Source organism: Biomphalaria glabrata, chromosome 3 (genome assembly GCF_947242115.1).
Source record: "Biomphalaria glabrata chromosome 3, xgBioGlab47.1, whole genome shotgun sequence".
Lineage (NCBI taxonomy): Eukaryota > Metazoa > Mollusca > Gastropoda > Planorbidae > Biomphalaria > Biomphalaria glabrata.
The window spans coordinates 14,305,836-14,322,718 of NC_074713.1; the positions used below are offsets into that span (position 1 = coordinate 14,305,836).

The window sequence follows — 16,883 nt, forward strand, 5'->3', positions numbered from 1 at the left end:
AGATGTATATATTGTACTGTTACAGATGTATACATTGTACTGTTACAGATGTATACATTGTACTGTTACTTGTGTACTCTCTATCGTTAAAAACTTGATTTAACAAACCAAAACCTATAGGACTGTGAGGTTCAAACAGCTCAAACTAAGCAAACATAAAACTTTGTCAAATGAAACTGAATTTCTTTCCAACACTTTGTCACATTGGCCTCACTAGGAGCTATCCAATACATTTATCTAGACACCTGACTCATGTCTATATGATTTGAAATTCGACTTTCTCCCATCATCTTGTCTGAGCACATCGTGAGACGGGATAGGGGTCTCTGAGCTGGACCCCACTATTTGAATGCTATCTTTTTGGATATTCAGAGCCGAAAGAATCAAACGCTTCATTGCGGCCTTGATGCGGCTGTTGCTGGTAGCGTAAAGTATTGGGTTCATGCAGGAGTTACAGTGCGACAGGAGAATCGTGCAGAGGAACAAAGCGTAGGAATACTTGCAGGTCTTGCAGAAGAGGCTGATGCAGTTGAAGATGTTGATGGGCGTTCTGCAGATGAACAGTGCCACGGCTAGAACGACCAACTTGGACGCTACAACCTGTTTTCGATACCCCTTGGTGGCACTATGTATTTCTGCCTGGCTCGCAGATCGCAAGTTCATTTCATTTATTTTCTTTGATTTTTTTCTGACCACTAAACAAATGTACGTATACACAGCGAACATGATAATATTGGATGTGAGAATGATGCCGAAGAACTGCAGATAGACCATGTGCTCCATTTTAATCACATCAATGAACCTGCAGAACGTAAGCTCTCTTTAAGGTTGAGACCAGCCGTATATTGGGATTAGCCCCGTGTTGATCACCAAGAGCCAAATCCCGCAGTTGATGCAGTAGACCTTACGCATGGTCATCACCTTCTGGTAGCGTAAAGGCGACTTGATGGCGAAGAATCATTCCAATGATATGACCAACAGGCTGATGATGGACACGTTGGTGAGGATGAGCAGAATGCAGTTGATGAAGAGGCAGCCGTAGAAATTGCCAGGGTAGCCCATGTAGGACATAGCAGCGGACAGCGTGACAAATAATCCCACAGTTATATCCGCCGCAGCAAGGTTACAGATGAAGCCGTTGGTGATTGAGTGCAGACTTCGATGTTTGACTATAGCCAACACAACTAAAGAATTCAGACTCACGGCCACAAAGCCAATAAGAAGTTCTGCAGTGAAATATAAAGCATCTTTCGAACGTTTTTTCTTGTCCAGCCATTTAAAAGTCAAGCGGGTAGTAATTATAGATCTTCCAGTGGTGAATATATAAACATCTTCAAGCGGGTAAGAATTATAGATCTAGCAGCGGGGAACATTTATCGATCTCCTAGTGCTGAATACATAGAGGTCTTCAAACGGCGAATGCATATAGATTTTCAATCCGTGAATACATATCAATGTAATTGTGCATAAAGCTTAAATTACATAAATGACTTTTTTCCATCGTACCGATGTCAAATACTTGATAAATTGTGATTGAAATAAATGCCAAATATAATGTATGTATGGTCACAGTATCTTCAAGCCTTAGGATTTCATGGAGGTCCCCTCACTTAATTGACGTCTCGTCACTTGTTTGAAGTTTCCTCACATGACTGTAGAAATACAGTTTCTAATGAGCAATCGACTTTACAGAATGATGTACTTTTGTTTTTTCTGTAGCTCTCGTTGTCCTTTAGATCAAGAGAAACAAAACTCAGATTAAAATAAAGAATCCAGATGTACACAATGTCATTTAGCATTATCACAGCTTTTTTTTTTTTTCAAATGTAGAAGATGATGTAGTAACTTTTTTTTTTCCTTTTATTTTGTTTCGGGATCATTTTGACTGATCTGTCCTTAACTGACTACTTAAGGGTGCATTAGAACAAGCCAAATATTTTTTTGTAATACTTTTAAAAATAAAAGTTACGCAAGGAACTGTCTATTTATAGTCCTATGTATCAACACTCAGTTGTATTTCCATTATCAAAATAAATTATTTAATCAATTAAAACACTATTGAATGTTTGATTGGTTCATATTATGTGAGGGGCAATGAATAATTATGAAAAGTTTCAACTTGATCTGAGACTGGGAAGTGGGAGAAATAACGTCTACGAAAATTGTACCAGACAGACAGACAGAGTGAGCTTTTGTAATAAAATTATGTATAAAGAAACATTTTAGTTGACGGTATTGCTCGCAATTTTGTTTTCACTATAATAATAGGAAATTTAATTGTATGAACAGACTCTAGCTTTCGCGAGTGTTTATATTATAGGTTAGGATTGCTTGTGAATTGGGCTGAATTATACTCATTGAAAGTCAGTATTAGACTGAACATGATAACATATAAAACTGAACAAAACAGTCTCATATTAGCAAAGCCGTGATTAGGTGATTAACTAGCTGATACCCGCGCTACTCTACGCTTGAAATAGTTGGTATACAAGTTTATTTAGCTGGAACATGTTTAAACCAATCAATAAAACGGCCCGCATTACAACGCTTCTAGCCCTCAAATTATATGTCGTTTTTTTTTTTTTTGTATTGTTATAAAGGAAGGGTCCCCAACCTCCTAATATTGAGTATGCACAACCACTTCTTAGGCCCATCAGTTGTAGCCTTTCATCATCTCAGCATTCTAAATATACACACAATACTTTCAAATGAAACGCTGCTTCCCGCGAAAGAAACATCTTGTTGTAGCCCACTCTTTACAGTCAGAGATGTAGATCTAGAGAGGCACCTCATTTAGAATAACCCATCATTTCTTCGAATGAAACGACTGTCCTTGAATTCTAAGAGCGTCTATCTATGCCTGATACCCGTGCTACGCTGCTGTTGAAATGTTTAGTTTCTGTGTATATCGCACTGAACACTTTTAAGTCCATCGATTCCTTACTGGACTTTATTGAAGATGCTCTCTCGCAAGCTTGGCTATTTTTACAAAGCTTATATCAAGTCACTCTGTCTGTTTGTCTGTCTGAACATGCTGTTTTTTCTCCCATTTCCCATTCTCCAATCAAGATAAAACTATACACCATTATTCATTAAACCTGATAAGACATGAATCAATCACAAAAAAAAAGTTAAAAATAAGTTAATTAATAGTTGGTGATTAATTATTTTGTTTGGTTTTGAAATAAGGGGAATAGATTCTATTTAATGAGAGATGTGGATATAGGCTGTCACAGCTTTCCTATTATATAACTCTATCTACTTCTAATTCGATAGAAACTACCTTAGGTCTTGATACGTCTAGGTGTCCCTGGTTCAGTTCTAGTTAACGAAATAAAACAATGAAACCACTAGATCAAACACATAAACTTTAATCAGCTTTACTGCATATCACTCACGCTGGTCTCTGTCTGACAACAAAAACACACTTCCGGTCATTCGCGCAGATTGTAAAAATAGATTATACATACATACACAAATTCATCCGTGACATAGGCCTATATATGGATTTAGTCCCCTTTTTACGTTTTGACACGTTTTTTTCTCCCACTTCCCATTCTAGGATCAAGTTGAAATTTTGTATAATTATTCATAGTCGATAACAATACATGAATCAATCCAAAAATTAATCAATTACTTAATCATTTAGTACTAATTAATTTTTTTTTTATGTTTCAGAAATTTTTAGATAAATGGCAGTAATTATCGGTTCCTTCCCTTAGATAAGCTTTGTTTTTTAAAGTATTCTCTTTCTATTGTTTGTTTTGTCTTTAAATACATTTGCATTCTTGTTTTTCACGTGTGTAGCCTGATGATCATTAATGACTGAAGAACAGAAATTATTTTCTGTAGCTTGGATCCAGTTGAAAGAAGAGAGGATACACTCCCAATACGATTGAGACATTCTTTATATCAGACCTCAGCACTGACCTGCGACATGGCCACCTGAGGGCAGTGCGGACAAATAGCTCGTCGCAACTTCGTACGTGGCAAGTAGCTATTGGTCCCCACTGCTCACAGGTTGTTACGTTGTAGGTCAGTGTTGAGGCCTTCTGTGGCGATGGCTCTCAATATGACCCCATTGAGACACAAGCCTGTGTTAAAGACACAAAGAGCTAGACACAGGCCGAAATTGTGATTCTAGAATCTAGATCTATATCTAGACCGAAACATTATCTTAACCCCCCCAAAAATATCTTTTCTTACAAAATAATGTATCAGTCAGTTACTAAACAACGGTTTAGTCTAGACTTAAACTCTGGTACGCTTAACATGTTCATCCAAACGCTTAGATCTGGACCACAAACCTATATATCTACCTAGACTTGAAAAGAGACCAATTCATATCCGATTTTTATGTACGTAATTCTTGTTCAAGTTGCTAGGGAAGTGGTTTTAATTCTTGGAGAATGGAATTGCTCGTTTCTGTATTAGACTGAAAAGTAATGATCTTTAGTTTACAAAGTTTTGAAATAATGTAATCCCGTTTTGTGGATTTTAAAAAGAATGGGCTGTTAATCACAGAACTTGTCTATATGTTCACGCAAATTTTGATATAAAGCCATTTCCTTTTAGTTTCCATTGAGAAAATTCTAGATTAATAATCCAAGGCTGATGATTTTAATCATCTTATGATTTTAGATTGTACATTTAAATAGATAATTATCAATCTCGATTCTGGATCTAAAAAATGCAAAATAATAATTTTACGACGAGTGCGTTCTTATTTACTATGTACAATAGGGTTTGTTGGACTAGTCCGTTTCGTTTCTTTGATTAAAAAGTATTGGGCCGGAAGTGGCTTTTTTCCTTATATATCTTTGCATTTTTCAGTTCTCTCTTTAAATTAAACTGACATTATTATGCTATAATTTTAAGTGTGCCTGATAGAGAAAAAAATTCTGCACAAAAATACGGGTAGTTGTGATCAAACCCGATAGAGGCTATAAAAAGAAAAGACCTGAAACTAGCGCGTAAAACTACACATTTACAGTACTTTATTTGATGAGTATTTTACCCAAGATCTGTGTTGTTTTTTTTAGGACTAGCTTATTTCAAGTACCCGGCATTTTCCGATACACAATTTCATACACAAAATAATTGTTGAAAAAAATTGTTGTGATTTTAAACTTTAAATGATTACTTAAAAAGGTGTTACTCTAATCAATTTTGAATATTATTTTGTTATGAATGTCACTGTCTATTTTGTGTCTGTTCTAGTATCTTAAATTTTTCTTGTGTAAAGGGGTCGTTTTTCTCCTAATGGGTATACCTGATTTCTCCAAGCAGCCTTTGTAAAATATTGGTCCTAAATAATGCCATGTTCATAAACGAAAAATCGCATGGCTGCATTATGATGAATGTACGTGTAATGTACGTGTTAGTTCAATATATTTTATATTACTAGGTAACTAAAAATAACTATAAATAGACGTAAGTTTCATTATTTTTTTCTGTTAGACAAAGTCATATGGAAAATTTTTGTTTATATCCTAATTCTAAAAAGGAATAATAATAGAATTATACAGTAAAAATAATCACTAAGTTTTTTTTTAATAGTTTTGAAAGTCTAACTGATAAGATTACAAAGAGAGTTTGTGTTTTTGCAGATGTAGACAAGCTACACTATGAGTCAGTCCATCTCTTCTAATTCTATTCTCTTCTATCCAATGCTCGAAATCCTGCTTGTATACTTAGGCCCTATTTAAATCGATCCGGTATCAATGTATTAAGTAGCAATAATCCCGCAAAAAAAAAAAATTAAATGAAAGAAGATTGAGATATACATATATTTTTGTGACGGTACGCACCGGTACGGGGTACCGGCACCTTTTTTCAATGTCGGGAAAAATGATTACTTTTCTTGTAATTCAACGTTAATTGTTAATTTATTATTAGTTGAAAGTTAGGCAATCTATTACTGAGTACCGGCACAATTTTTTTTATTTTTACAAAAAAAAAAGCACTTTATATACTTTCAGCCGACATGCCGTATTATTAAAAACACCTATATGTGAACTTCTTAATAATCTATAGAGTCTTAGACAGTCATTATTTTAGACTAGATTTAAGTAGAGTCTAGACCTAGATCTAGTAGGCCTATTACTATAAAAAAAATTAAAATAATCAGTCATTATAGACATCATTCGCAATTTTATTATTAGGTCTAGGCATTGAAAAGTAAATCTATTAATAAACTATAATAGATCTAAGTGTAAGTACTAACTTATTAAATAAGTCATTATAAGTAGAAGTATTATAATGAATATTATATAGATCTAGATTGACTAGATTATAGATAGATCTATAGATAGATCTCTAGTTTAGTAGATTAAGTATAGAGTATAGTAAACGTATTACAGTATTATTAAATCTATGTCCTATGTCTATATCTAATAATCGAATAATTAAAAAACTTTAGTCTTTATTAATATCTAGACTTTTTTTCTAATAAAAACTGACTATAGGCATAGCATAGGCTAGACTCGGCAATCTAGCCTCAAGATAGAATCTATACTATTACTAGATCTATTCGATTTTTATATATAGACCTAGACTAGAATTAGATTATAGATCTAAATATACAAATGGAGAGATGATATGCGGTGTTAGCTAATAGCGTTGCACAAGAAACGAGCCTGGGTTTTTCTAAACTCTAATACTTGGTATGTAATAGTAAAACAGCACCTACCTAAATAAATCGTAACTAGCAATCAAAAACCAATATTTATTGTAGTATATATAGGTCTGTGGTTGTATTTTATATAGCCTTCGTAACTTCTATAGAGAAATGACTTTTGTAATTTCTTTTACTGAAAATTGGGCTATTCGCGTCTGACACATATATAATTTTTATGTTCAGCAACAAACCCTATTACTCGGGCTAGACATTATAATGATTATTAGTATTATGTGTTACATAGGTTAGTTGTTTTTTTTTAAACTTTACTTCTTATAACTACTTTACACTGGTGCGCTTAACATGTTAATCAGTCAGTGTTTTTAATATTACCAAATAAATTCTATTCATAGGAAGTTTCTTTCCATATCATATGTTTGATTGATTTCGATTGGGAACAAGTGAAGTTAACGTCAAAATGCGTTTCCTTTTTTTTCTCGCTGCTAATGGGTGCAACTTACTGGTGCGCACATGCGTGGTGTGCTTGACGATCTCTTCTCAAAGACATGCAAACGAAACATTCTAGTACTGAAGAGATTGCGTTGATTTTTGTTTGGGCTGATTGGAACTATAAAGACCAGGTCTTGTCGTTAACTTTTTGTAGCCACTCTATAATTTAATCTTAAAATGTACCATGAAATAATACAATTAGTATATTATTGAAAATAGTTCGTTGTTGAGTTTGTTGAACGGATAAAGCCGCAGAAAGACTTTGGTTCATCTCATAGAGTACTTCTTCTTGTGATTGTAGAACGACTTTGGTTTATCTCCTGGAGCACTTCTTCTTGTGATTGTAGAATGACTTTGGTTTATCTCCTGGAGCACTTCTTCTTGTGATTGTAGAATGACTTTGGTTTATCTCCTGGAGCACTTCTTCTTGTGATTGTAGAATCTTATTCCGAAGAAATAATAATAAGGCTTGACTTCGAGTCCGAAGATTAGTGAGGAATGCAGTATTGCCCGTGGCTGCGCAGTCCCAGCTGTGACCTACATATTTTGCCACATCCAGGGCTAGCATAACCATTGTCCGCAGGTGGTTGATTTAGATTTTCTTTTCGCCGTTTACGTTTGTCCTCGGCAGCAGATTTTCTTTTGGTCTCAAATAGTCGAAGAAATAGTTATGTGCAAATACATCACAGGTAAAAGCAGCTCTTGTCTGATTCTCTAATCGTATAACAAAACGTTCTTTCAAAAGAGAAGATCATTGCGTCCTACGCATGTCATGCATGTAAATTGTTTTCGTCATTAGTTCATGACGTTGTGTTTTTTTTCCCCTCAGCTAGTCCTCGCAACTTGAATACAAATAGGATGAGTTCTTTTCTATCTCCTTTTGAAACGAAGCCGAGCTGATTGAATAGCATAAGCATTGGTTGCCTATAGATTCTATCAAGAACCTAACCATTTGGTTCACATCAGATCTTTTGTTTTACTTAGGTTTAGGATATAAAAATGTCCCCATGATGTCCTATACTTAATATTGCTCGTGTTTAACTGAACTTATCCAAATAACTCCTTGTTCACTTTTATTTTCTTGGGGGGGGGGGGGGGGTAGTTTTTATTAATTTTAACTCTTGAAGTAAGTTTAAATGATCTATTTTATAAACAGGAATGGGATCGATCGTTGCGTGCTTCTATCTCCTGCGGGAGGTCTGTGCTAGGATGTTAGTTCATCTTCACATTGCGTGCTTCTATCTCCTGCGGGAGGTCTGTGCTAGGATGTTAGTTCATCTTCACATTGCGTGCTTCTATCTCCTGCGGGAGGTCTGTGCTAGGATGTTAGTTCATCTTCACATTGCGTGCTTCTATCTCCTGCGGGAGGTCTGTGCCAGGATGTTAGTTCATCTTCACATTGCGTGCTTCTATCTCCTGCGGGAGGTCTGTGCCAGGATGTTAGTGCATCTTCACATTTGAACGTCCGTACCACGTACAACAAGAACCAAATGGGGCGGTGGTAAATGTGGCATGCTTGGTACAGATCACTTTCAAGACAAAATATGTCTGCTGTTGGAACTTCCATCTGCTATTTCTCTAATAATTTAGTGATATGAATTACTTTGTGTCCTGGTAACATAGCTCTGCTGACTTTAGTTCCGTACTTTTTTTAAAACTCATTTAAGCAAAGATTGAGCCAATGAGGCGGAGTGCCTTCAAACGTCTGTTCATCGTTTTTTTTGTTTATTTGTTTGCGACTCATTGTTTGTATACACACACATATACAGAATGTAGTAGTAGGACACGATTAGGAAACGGTCGAAAAAGTTGTATGTTTCATTAACAGGACTAGAATTTGAGATTTAACGAAACAAAAATATCACAGAATACCTTTCACGGCTTTAGTGTTTGCGGACGATATCTAGCTGAACGGTTCCCTTGGTAACGTAGTAAATGGATTATTCGACATTGTTCATCATCAAGAAACCTCTTTGCATTGTTGGCCCTTCGACTGCGTAAGTCCGTCTGGACTTATCTACACAAGACACAGCGTGGAGGCGCCTAACTGCTTTTCAAGAACAAGTCTGCCTGTAGTCAAACACTCACTGAGCCAGGTTTTACAAATAAAAAACGAGGCAAGAAGGCCGACCTGCATTGATGATGTACGAAGCAAAAACATTTTTTTTTACAAACCTTATATCGACTCACTCCGTCTGTCTGGTAAAAAAGTATGTAAAGTATAGTTAATTAACTAATTGGTAATTATTTTTTTATTGATTATTATATTGTCAGGTAAAAGAAATAATTGTGCAAAACTTCAGCTTGATCCGAGATGAGGTGTCGGAGAAATAACGTGTACAAAATTTCGGCCAGACAGAGTGAGTTAATTTAAGCTTTGAAAAGAATATTTTTAATAGCACAGGTTTATTATTGTTAGTTAGGTCTGTTACAAATTGTATTACATGATTTATCCAAACTATTCAAGTATTTTTTTAAAATTTCGCTTGTTGAACTTTCTAAACACTAAATTCTTGTTTGACCTCCACTGGAGGCGACAAGTTTTGAAACTTAATCTGTTTTGATGGCTCAGGAATTCCAGTCTACCTGAAAAGTAAGACATGCTTCTAGCTTTGAGCCTAGCGTGAGGTCTTGTCTATACACCTAAAGATTAGGAAAGATTGCGCGGCACAAGTGTGAAAAGACTAGCCCCGCCTCCTTGGTAACGCCAACATAGATTGAGATTCTGAGATTAAACTGATTAATTTCTTTTGTGTTCTTTAAATAGTGTTTGTGCGCGCGCTTGCGCTTGTCAACGTGTAAACCCAATAGGTAATATGAGATATATATATAAATATATATAGAGAGAGATTTGTAGTATATTTATTAATTATTGCAATGATTCTTATAAACAGAGATACACATAAACATACTCAAATCTGATTTTTATTCTATATGTAAAACCACCTATTGGTCTCAATCAATTAGGGAACTTGTAGTTTTTCTTTAAAATTGTTTTTGTTCTTGTGCTTGCCCTGGATGTGGCAAATTATGTAGGTCACAGCTGGGGCTGTATATCCACGGGAAATACTGCAATCCTCGAAGACAAGCCTTATTATTATATTTGTTCCTCTACATAATCTAAGCCACCGTTTCAACATCTTAGAGACCCTCACGTCCTGGCGGGTACCATCTCTTGGTCAGTCTGATCTCTAAAGGGCTAGCGAAGCGTTTGTTCAGTGCTTGTGGATGTACATGTAGAGGCTCTTACACTACGCGAACTCGCAGAGAGTGGGCGGTATGTGTGGACGCCCAGCTCTATACAGGTAGCAATCCACACTTTGTGAAGTTGTCAACATTTCTCCTGTCTTGGTGTTCGTGCCCTCGGTCAAGTCTCTCCCACACTCATTCTCGGATCAAATTTGCACAATTATTCATTGGGAAGCGTGGTCGAGAGGTCGCTTGAACTTGGCTTGGCTACCTATGAAGGGGGCTCGAGGTTCGATACCCGACTCGAGCAGAGTTGTGTTTACTGAGCGCATAAATGGCAGCACGGAAAACCTTCTCCCAGATACCCCGACAACTGAGATTGGACCATAGTGCTCTAAGCGTGCTATAAGCATGAAAGTAGCACCATATAAAGGCTATAATTTATTTATTTATTTATTGACGTGGACAATACATGAATCAATAAATAAATGAACCAATTGTTCAATTAATTACTATCAGCATCCATGACGCGAAGGGGTTCAATGAACCCGGGCCCACGACCATTAGGGGCCCACAGCTTTTGGATTAACAACCATGGCGCGAAGGGCTTCATTGTGCTTAAGTCCATCACTCATGGCCAGTCGGGGTTAGTTGGGACCCCAAAGTTAAAATATAAGTGTACTTTTGTAAAAACCGATTAAAAAAAGGTCGATTGATTCTGTGAAGACGTTGTACAAACATTGACTTTTAAGACTTATAGAGAGTCATAGCTGAATCAAACCTAACAACATTATTACTTACACAAAAAAAAAAAAACGGTACGATCCTTGCACGGACATTGGAAAGTCTTTTGATAAAGGTACCAATACATTCAGATTACTCAATTTTTTGTCATACACTAAATTTTTCGTAATGAGGTGGGGGGGGGGCTACAAGATATTCTTGAACCCGGGCCCATGGGTGCCTTAGTACGCCACTGATTACTAGTAATTAAATATTTTGTTTGATACCAACAAGAAACATTAATCCTTAAGTATAACCAAATATGTAGGGTTTTGTCACCTCAGACAGTAGTACACGTTATTTCTACCACAACCATTCTCGGATCAAGTTGAAACTTTAACCAATTATGTATTAAATTTATTAATCATATATTTATTGTACCTAACAAAACAAAAATCAATAAAAATATAAGGCTACTATCAGTTAGTATCCCCCAAGTCCAGCCAATATCTGATGATTGCTTGACTTACGGTGGGGAAAGAAAGGCGGTTGGTCGTTGTTCTGGTCGCTTGAGGCCCTCGTTAACTGTCGGCCATAGAAACATATTACACTGTGAGCTTTACATCATTTAACTCCATAACAAGAATTGTAAACTCTCTATCGAATTCTATACCACTGGTCTCTCTAATTCATTGAAAGTTTTGCACAACAGAAATCTTTGCTGATAATCGTGATAGCTGCTTCCCTATCTCTTACATAGTGTAGCATTTTAAATACATATGATGTTTAAGGTAGAATAAAATGTGTAACGACTATATGGAAAGTCAATGTATATTGTACAGGCTTATGGTTCTAAGCGTTAAAAACTTAAAACCGTTTCGCTTAACATAACACGACACGAAAGCAAAAGATATCATTGTTACATAATCAATGTATTGACATAAAATAAGCCAATTGTAAATCTCCATGACCTATATAGTTTAACACCGCCAACGTTTGGTTGAAACTTTCTAGAAAATTGTTGTGGAGACTTCTCCCAGGTTGTATTCCGCGTAACCTTTGCTCTCAGAATCCCTCTCCGTCGCCAATGAGGCTGTGCACGTGGTCTGGACCAGAGAATGGCTGGACTTGATTCTCGCGGAGTTATGGTGCAACGTCTGCATCCTAGATATAAATTCGAGGCTGCTCTGTTTTGTCTCGAGGTCCTTGTCGCTGAACAAGAGTTTCCACATGGCGTGCCTGATGGAGCTGTTGCTTGTGGAGTAGAGGAGAGGGTTCACGAAGGAGTTTGCGTGGCTCAGCGATGTCGCCATGAGGATCATGGAGGGTGAGAAGGAACAGCCATCGCAGTACAGCAGCGCGGTGTTCAGGATGCCGATAGGAAGCCAGCAATGGCTGAATACCACCAGCATCAGAGCCAGGCTCTTAGCCGTCTTCAGGTCTCGTATGTACGATCTCTGGAAGTTTTGGTCTGGCTGCAGACCCAGCACGTCACGGATGGATTCGATTTGTTGGATGTGCTTGCGGACCACGGTGAATATGTAAACGTTAGAGACGAGCATTGCAGTGAATGAAGTCAATACGACGCCAAAGAATTGAATGTACACCATGTACTCAAGCTTGGTTACATCTTTGAAACTGCAGAATTGGATTTCTTTCGGTGGGTGTCGCCACCCGATCATAGGAAATATTCCTAGGATTATGCTGACGACCCAAACTGTGATGTTGACCGTTTGGACCCTATTCATGCTTACGACTCGCTGGTATTCAAAAGGAAGCCGTATTGCTATGAACCTATCCGCGGCTATGACCAAAAGCATTAGTATAGAAGCGTCGCAGAAAGTTATCACAATGCAGTTAAGGAAGACGCAGCCATAGTAATTTGAGGGTATCCCGTAGTGGGTCAACATGGCGCTGGGTGCCACAAACATACCTACGCAAATGTCCGCTGCGGCGAGGTTGCAGAGAAACATGTTGGAGGTTGAGTGCAGGTTCTGCGATGAATAGACGGTGAGCAGGACCAGGCTGTTACCGCAGACGGTCAGTATGCCAATCATGATCTCAGCACTTAGGTAAAGACTGTCGTTAAGATTCAAGTTCAAAGATGTCTCTTGTTCTAGCATTTCAACTGCAGTAATGCCATCTCTCACTTCACTAAACGAGTGCTCAGATGGAAATTTAGTTCTAATCAAACAGTCAGTTCTCAGAAAGTTGACTGTCTTTAAGTTAGGTTTGAATTCAGCAGATAAATTGACCAAGTCATTGGTTGGATTTCTTTAACCTAACTCTTACTACTGCAATTAGATCTAATTACTTTGACCTAGTCATCTAGACTAGACTAGAGATCTACATTTGTAGATGTATATTTAATCTAGTCTAGACTACGTTTGTTCACAGAGATAATTGATATAGTTTAGCCGAGGTTTGTACCTTATGTTTGGGGGGTTTCTTTTATTGTACAACATTTGTTGGAAGCACTTAGAAATAGTTCTATTATTTACACAAAATTCAAAAAAATCGCCAAAAAAAAACAAAAAAAAAAAACAACAGGCTAGACTCTTGAATAAGAACAGTGCATTGGGTTTTACCGTTCGAGTGCGCGCGACCGTCGAGTTATTGCATCGCCATCAATTCTTGTTTCTGTCCTTTAAATCCTCCAAGTCATAAGCCTCCTTTATAACTACCCAAGGCATCTTTATCTACTGGGGTACTGTCGTTTTCTCGTAGTTTCAAATGCTTATCAGTTGTTGGTGGTGTTTTCTCGAGTTCCTGATGAGGATTTTTTTTACCATAGATATACGAAACTAAATGCACGCAAGTGTGTCGCAATTAACTGCACGTGTATGGCAAGTTCAAGACTTTGAAATGTTAGTGATAACACAGGCGTGATATGGGACTTCATTTCATAATTCGATTTAAAAAAAAACAACATACCGTATTATTAACCGCTTCTTATCAAAGATGGGTTATTTGCATGAGCACGTCAGAAATTATGCGATTCCCTGTTGACTAAATATAAGTAACTTGTTTTCAAATCACTAATAGGCAATTTTCACGATAAACCATGACACGGTTGACAATAAAAGTTGAGCTTCCATGTTACCAACTTAATTGATCCGGAGCAGATGAAAATCTTTGTTAATTCAATGAAATAAATGTGCTTTTCCGATTGACGCTCTAGAGTAATGTACTGAACCTGTACTTGTGTGATTAAGTCACCTGCTCACGGTCTGTGTGTGCATGCATGCGTGTGTGTGCGTGTGTATCCTTGGCTTATTCCTAGATATTTTTCCCATCCAAATATTAAGGTCATACCTGAACACTTTTGATTGGTACGTAGATTCTATCTCTGCTAAGGAAATGAAATCGAAACGCCTTGGACAGACAAGTGTGTGGTTGTTATAGGTAGTGTATGACCACACGGGTTTGTGAAAACATTGACCTTGACCATCTACACTGACGTTAGTGTAAAGAAAGTTTCCTTGACTCTTGGGGGCAAGGGCGTGAACTCAGTCGTGTAAAAGAGATTAACTCGGTGACTAGCTGCCCTTGTAGTAGTCCGAGTTTATCTCCAGGCCCATGGGACTTCGTCAAGAGCAGTTCGCCACTTTGATGTTACAGGTAGATCATTAACAATATAGGATCTATCAGATCTATATATTTTGTACCATTTCGTTAGCTGTGTGGTCATAAGGAATGAAAAGATAAGGCAAGAATTGTTTAAATAACTCACAGTTTGGTTTAAAATAATGTATACATTAGTTAAAGAAAAATAAAATTGTAACAAATATGAAAATAAGATACACTTCGTAGAAATAATAATTAGACACAATAAAAACACTACACGATCTAAAATGAAGTGTATAATGTACAGAGGACAAAATGAGCTAATGTAATCTTACAGATGTGGGGATAGAGTACTTCTTGTAGCTTTCAGTAGGCCCTATTTCTTTCCAATCTATCAGTACTTGTACTTGCCATTTTGTAGACATGACTTGACTCAAGCAGGATATGAGTATATATTAAAGCAGATTAGGGAGAACTGGACATTTTCAGCGAAATGTGATAGTGTCAGTATCACCCAACCCAAGACTGGTTTCAGAAATACGAGCATTCATTAAAACACGCATTCACTAGATATACGCATTTATTGAAATATACATATTCATTAAATACATGCATTCATTAAATATGCACATTCATTAAATACATGCATTTATTAAATATACGCATTCATTGAATTCATGCATTTATTAAATATACACATTCATTAAATACATGCATTTATTAAATATACACATTCATTAAATACATGCATTTATTAAATATACGCATTCATTAAATACATGCATTTATTAAATATACGCATTCATTAAATACATGCATTTATTAAATATACGCATTCATTGAATTCATGCATTTATTAAATATACACATTCATTAAATACATGCATTTATTAAATATACACATTCATTAAATACATGCATTTATTAAATATACACATTCATTAAATACATGCATTTATTAAATATACGCATTCATTAAATACATGCATTTATTAAATATACAAATTCATTAAATACATGCATTTATTAAATATACACATTCATTAAATACATGCATTTATTAAATATACACATTCATTAAATACATGCATTTATTAAATATACACATTCATTAAATACATGCATTTAGTAAATATACACATTCATTAAATGCATGCATTTATTAAATATACACATTCATTAAATACATGCATTTATTAAATATACACATTCATTAAATACATGCATTTATTAAATATACACATTCATTAAATACATGCATTCATTAAATATACGCATTCATTAAATACATGCATTCATTAAATATACACATTCATTAAATACTTGCATTTATTAAATATACGCATTCATTAAAAACATGCATTCATTAAATATACACATTCATTAAATAAATGCTTTCATCACAAATACACGTTCATTAATTACATGCATTCCATCCATACATTAGAGACACATTCAGAATCTCTTGAATTGACCGCTGTTTCAATGTTCAGTTTATTTGTACTCTACTGGGTGGCTGAAGTGTTGAGTAGACAGAGAATGAACTCAAGTACCCAGCTCATGGGCTTTGACGTGACGTCTCTCTCGTGCTGCATTCTGAGGGCTGAAATTGGGACATTGTCATTGGGACATTTTTTTTTTAAATTTACCTCTAAAAAGGGTTCTACAGTTGTTAACAAGTGATTTTGTCATGGGCAAGGATGAAAACAAACGCCATGTATGAATCAAGTATTTGCTTAGAGTGACCACTTTTATTTTGACTTGATGTAAATGCGACATGGCGCTTTTTAAAAATCGACACCAAACGTTAGGAAAAAGAGTCACTGGATAGATCCATACGGAGAGCAAGCGTAAAGGAAGGATCCTCTATTTGTAGATTGCGTGCACACCAGAAGTAGAAAGGTAAAAAAGCCGCAGCATCTGGTGTTTACAAAGTCCTAACCTGTGACCACAGTTGTGTAACAAAGATTGGTCTCATTAGTAACATGAGGCGTTATAAAAGGATAAATTTGGAATACGTAATTTCCGCAGACCTTGACCTTTAAAAGAAGTGAAGTATAATCGAAAGGAGCCTGTGCCGATTGAAGTGTAAATCTCCTGCAAAACAGATATATGGTACCGTTTCTATCAAGACATTTTGAAGTTCTTAGAAACACCGAGTTGATGCATGACTTGCTCTCCTAAGTGATCTTGCCTGTCCCTGTCATTTTGGTCTATAACTTACCTAGAAAAGTTTTGTCTCATTGTTTTCAAATGATCTTTAGTTAGAGATATC

The 16,883-nt window shown here is 36.2% G+C and overlaps 2 protein-coding genes across 4 annotated transcripts in view; one reads left to right on the plus strand and one right to left on the minus strand.

Moving 5' to 3' along the window:
- The window catches only part of LOC106066216 (cilia- and flagella-associated protein 61-like), a 161,786-nt gene that overhangs the window by 59,773 nt on the left and 85,130 nt on the right, over positions 1-16,883 (plus strand). The gene's annotated exons all lie outside the window — the stretch shown is intronic.
- Positions 11,955-13,667, minus strand: LOC106062468 (adenosine receptor A3-like). The gene has a single exon (XM_013220735.2). It carries the CDS (start codon positions 13,162-13,164, stop codon positions 12,052-12,054), a length of 1,113 nt encoding a protein of 370 aa, XP_013076189.2. The 5' UTR covers positions 13,165-13,667; the 3' UTR covers positions 11,955-12,051.

Bases quoted from the DNA above. Each gene is read 5' to 3' on its own strand.
- LOC106062468 (XM_013220735.2), bottom strand. From the start codon at position 13,164: ATGCTAGAACAAGAGACATCTTTGAACTTGAATCTTAACGACAGTCTT.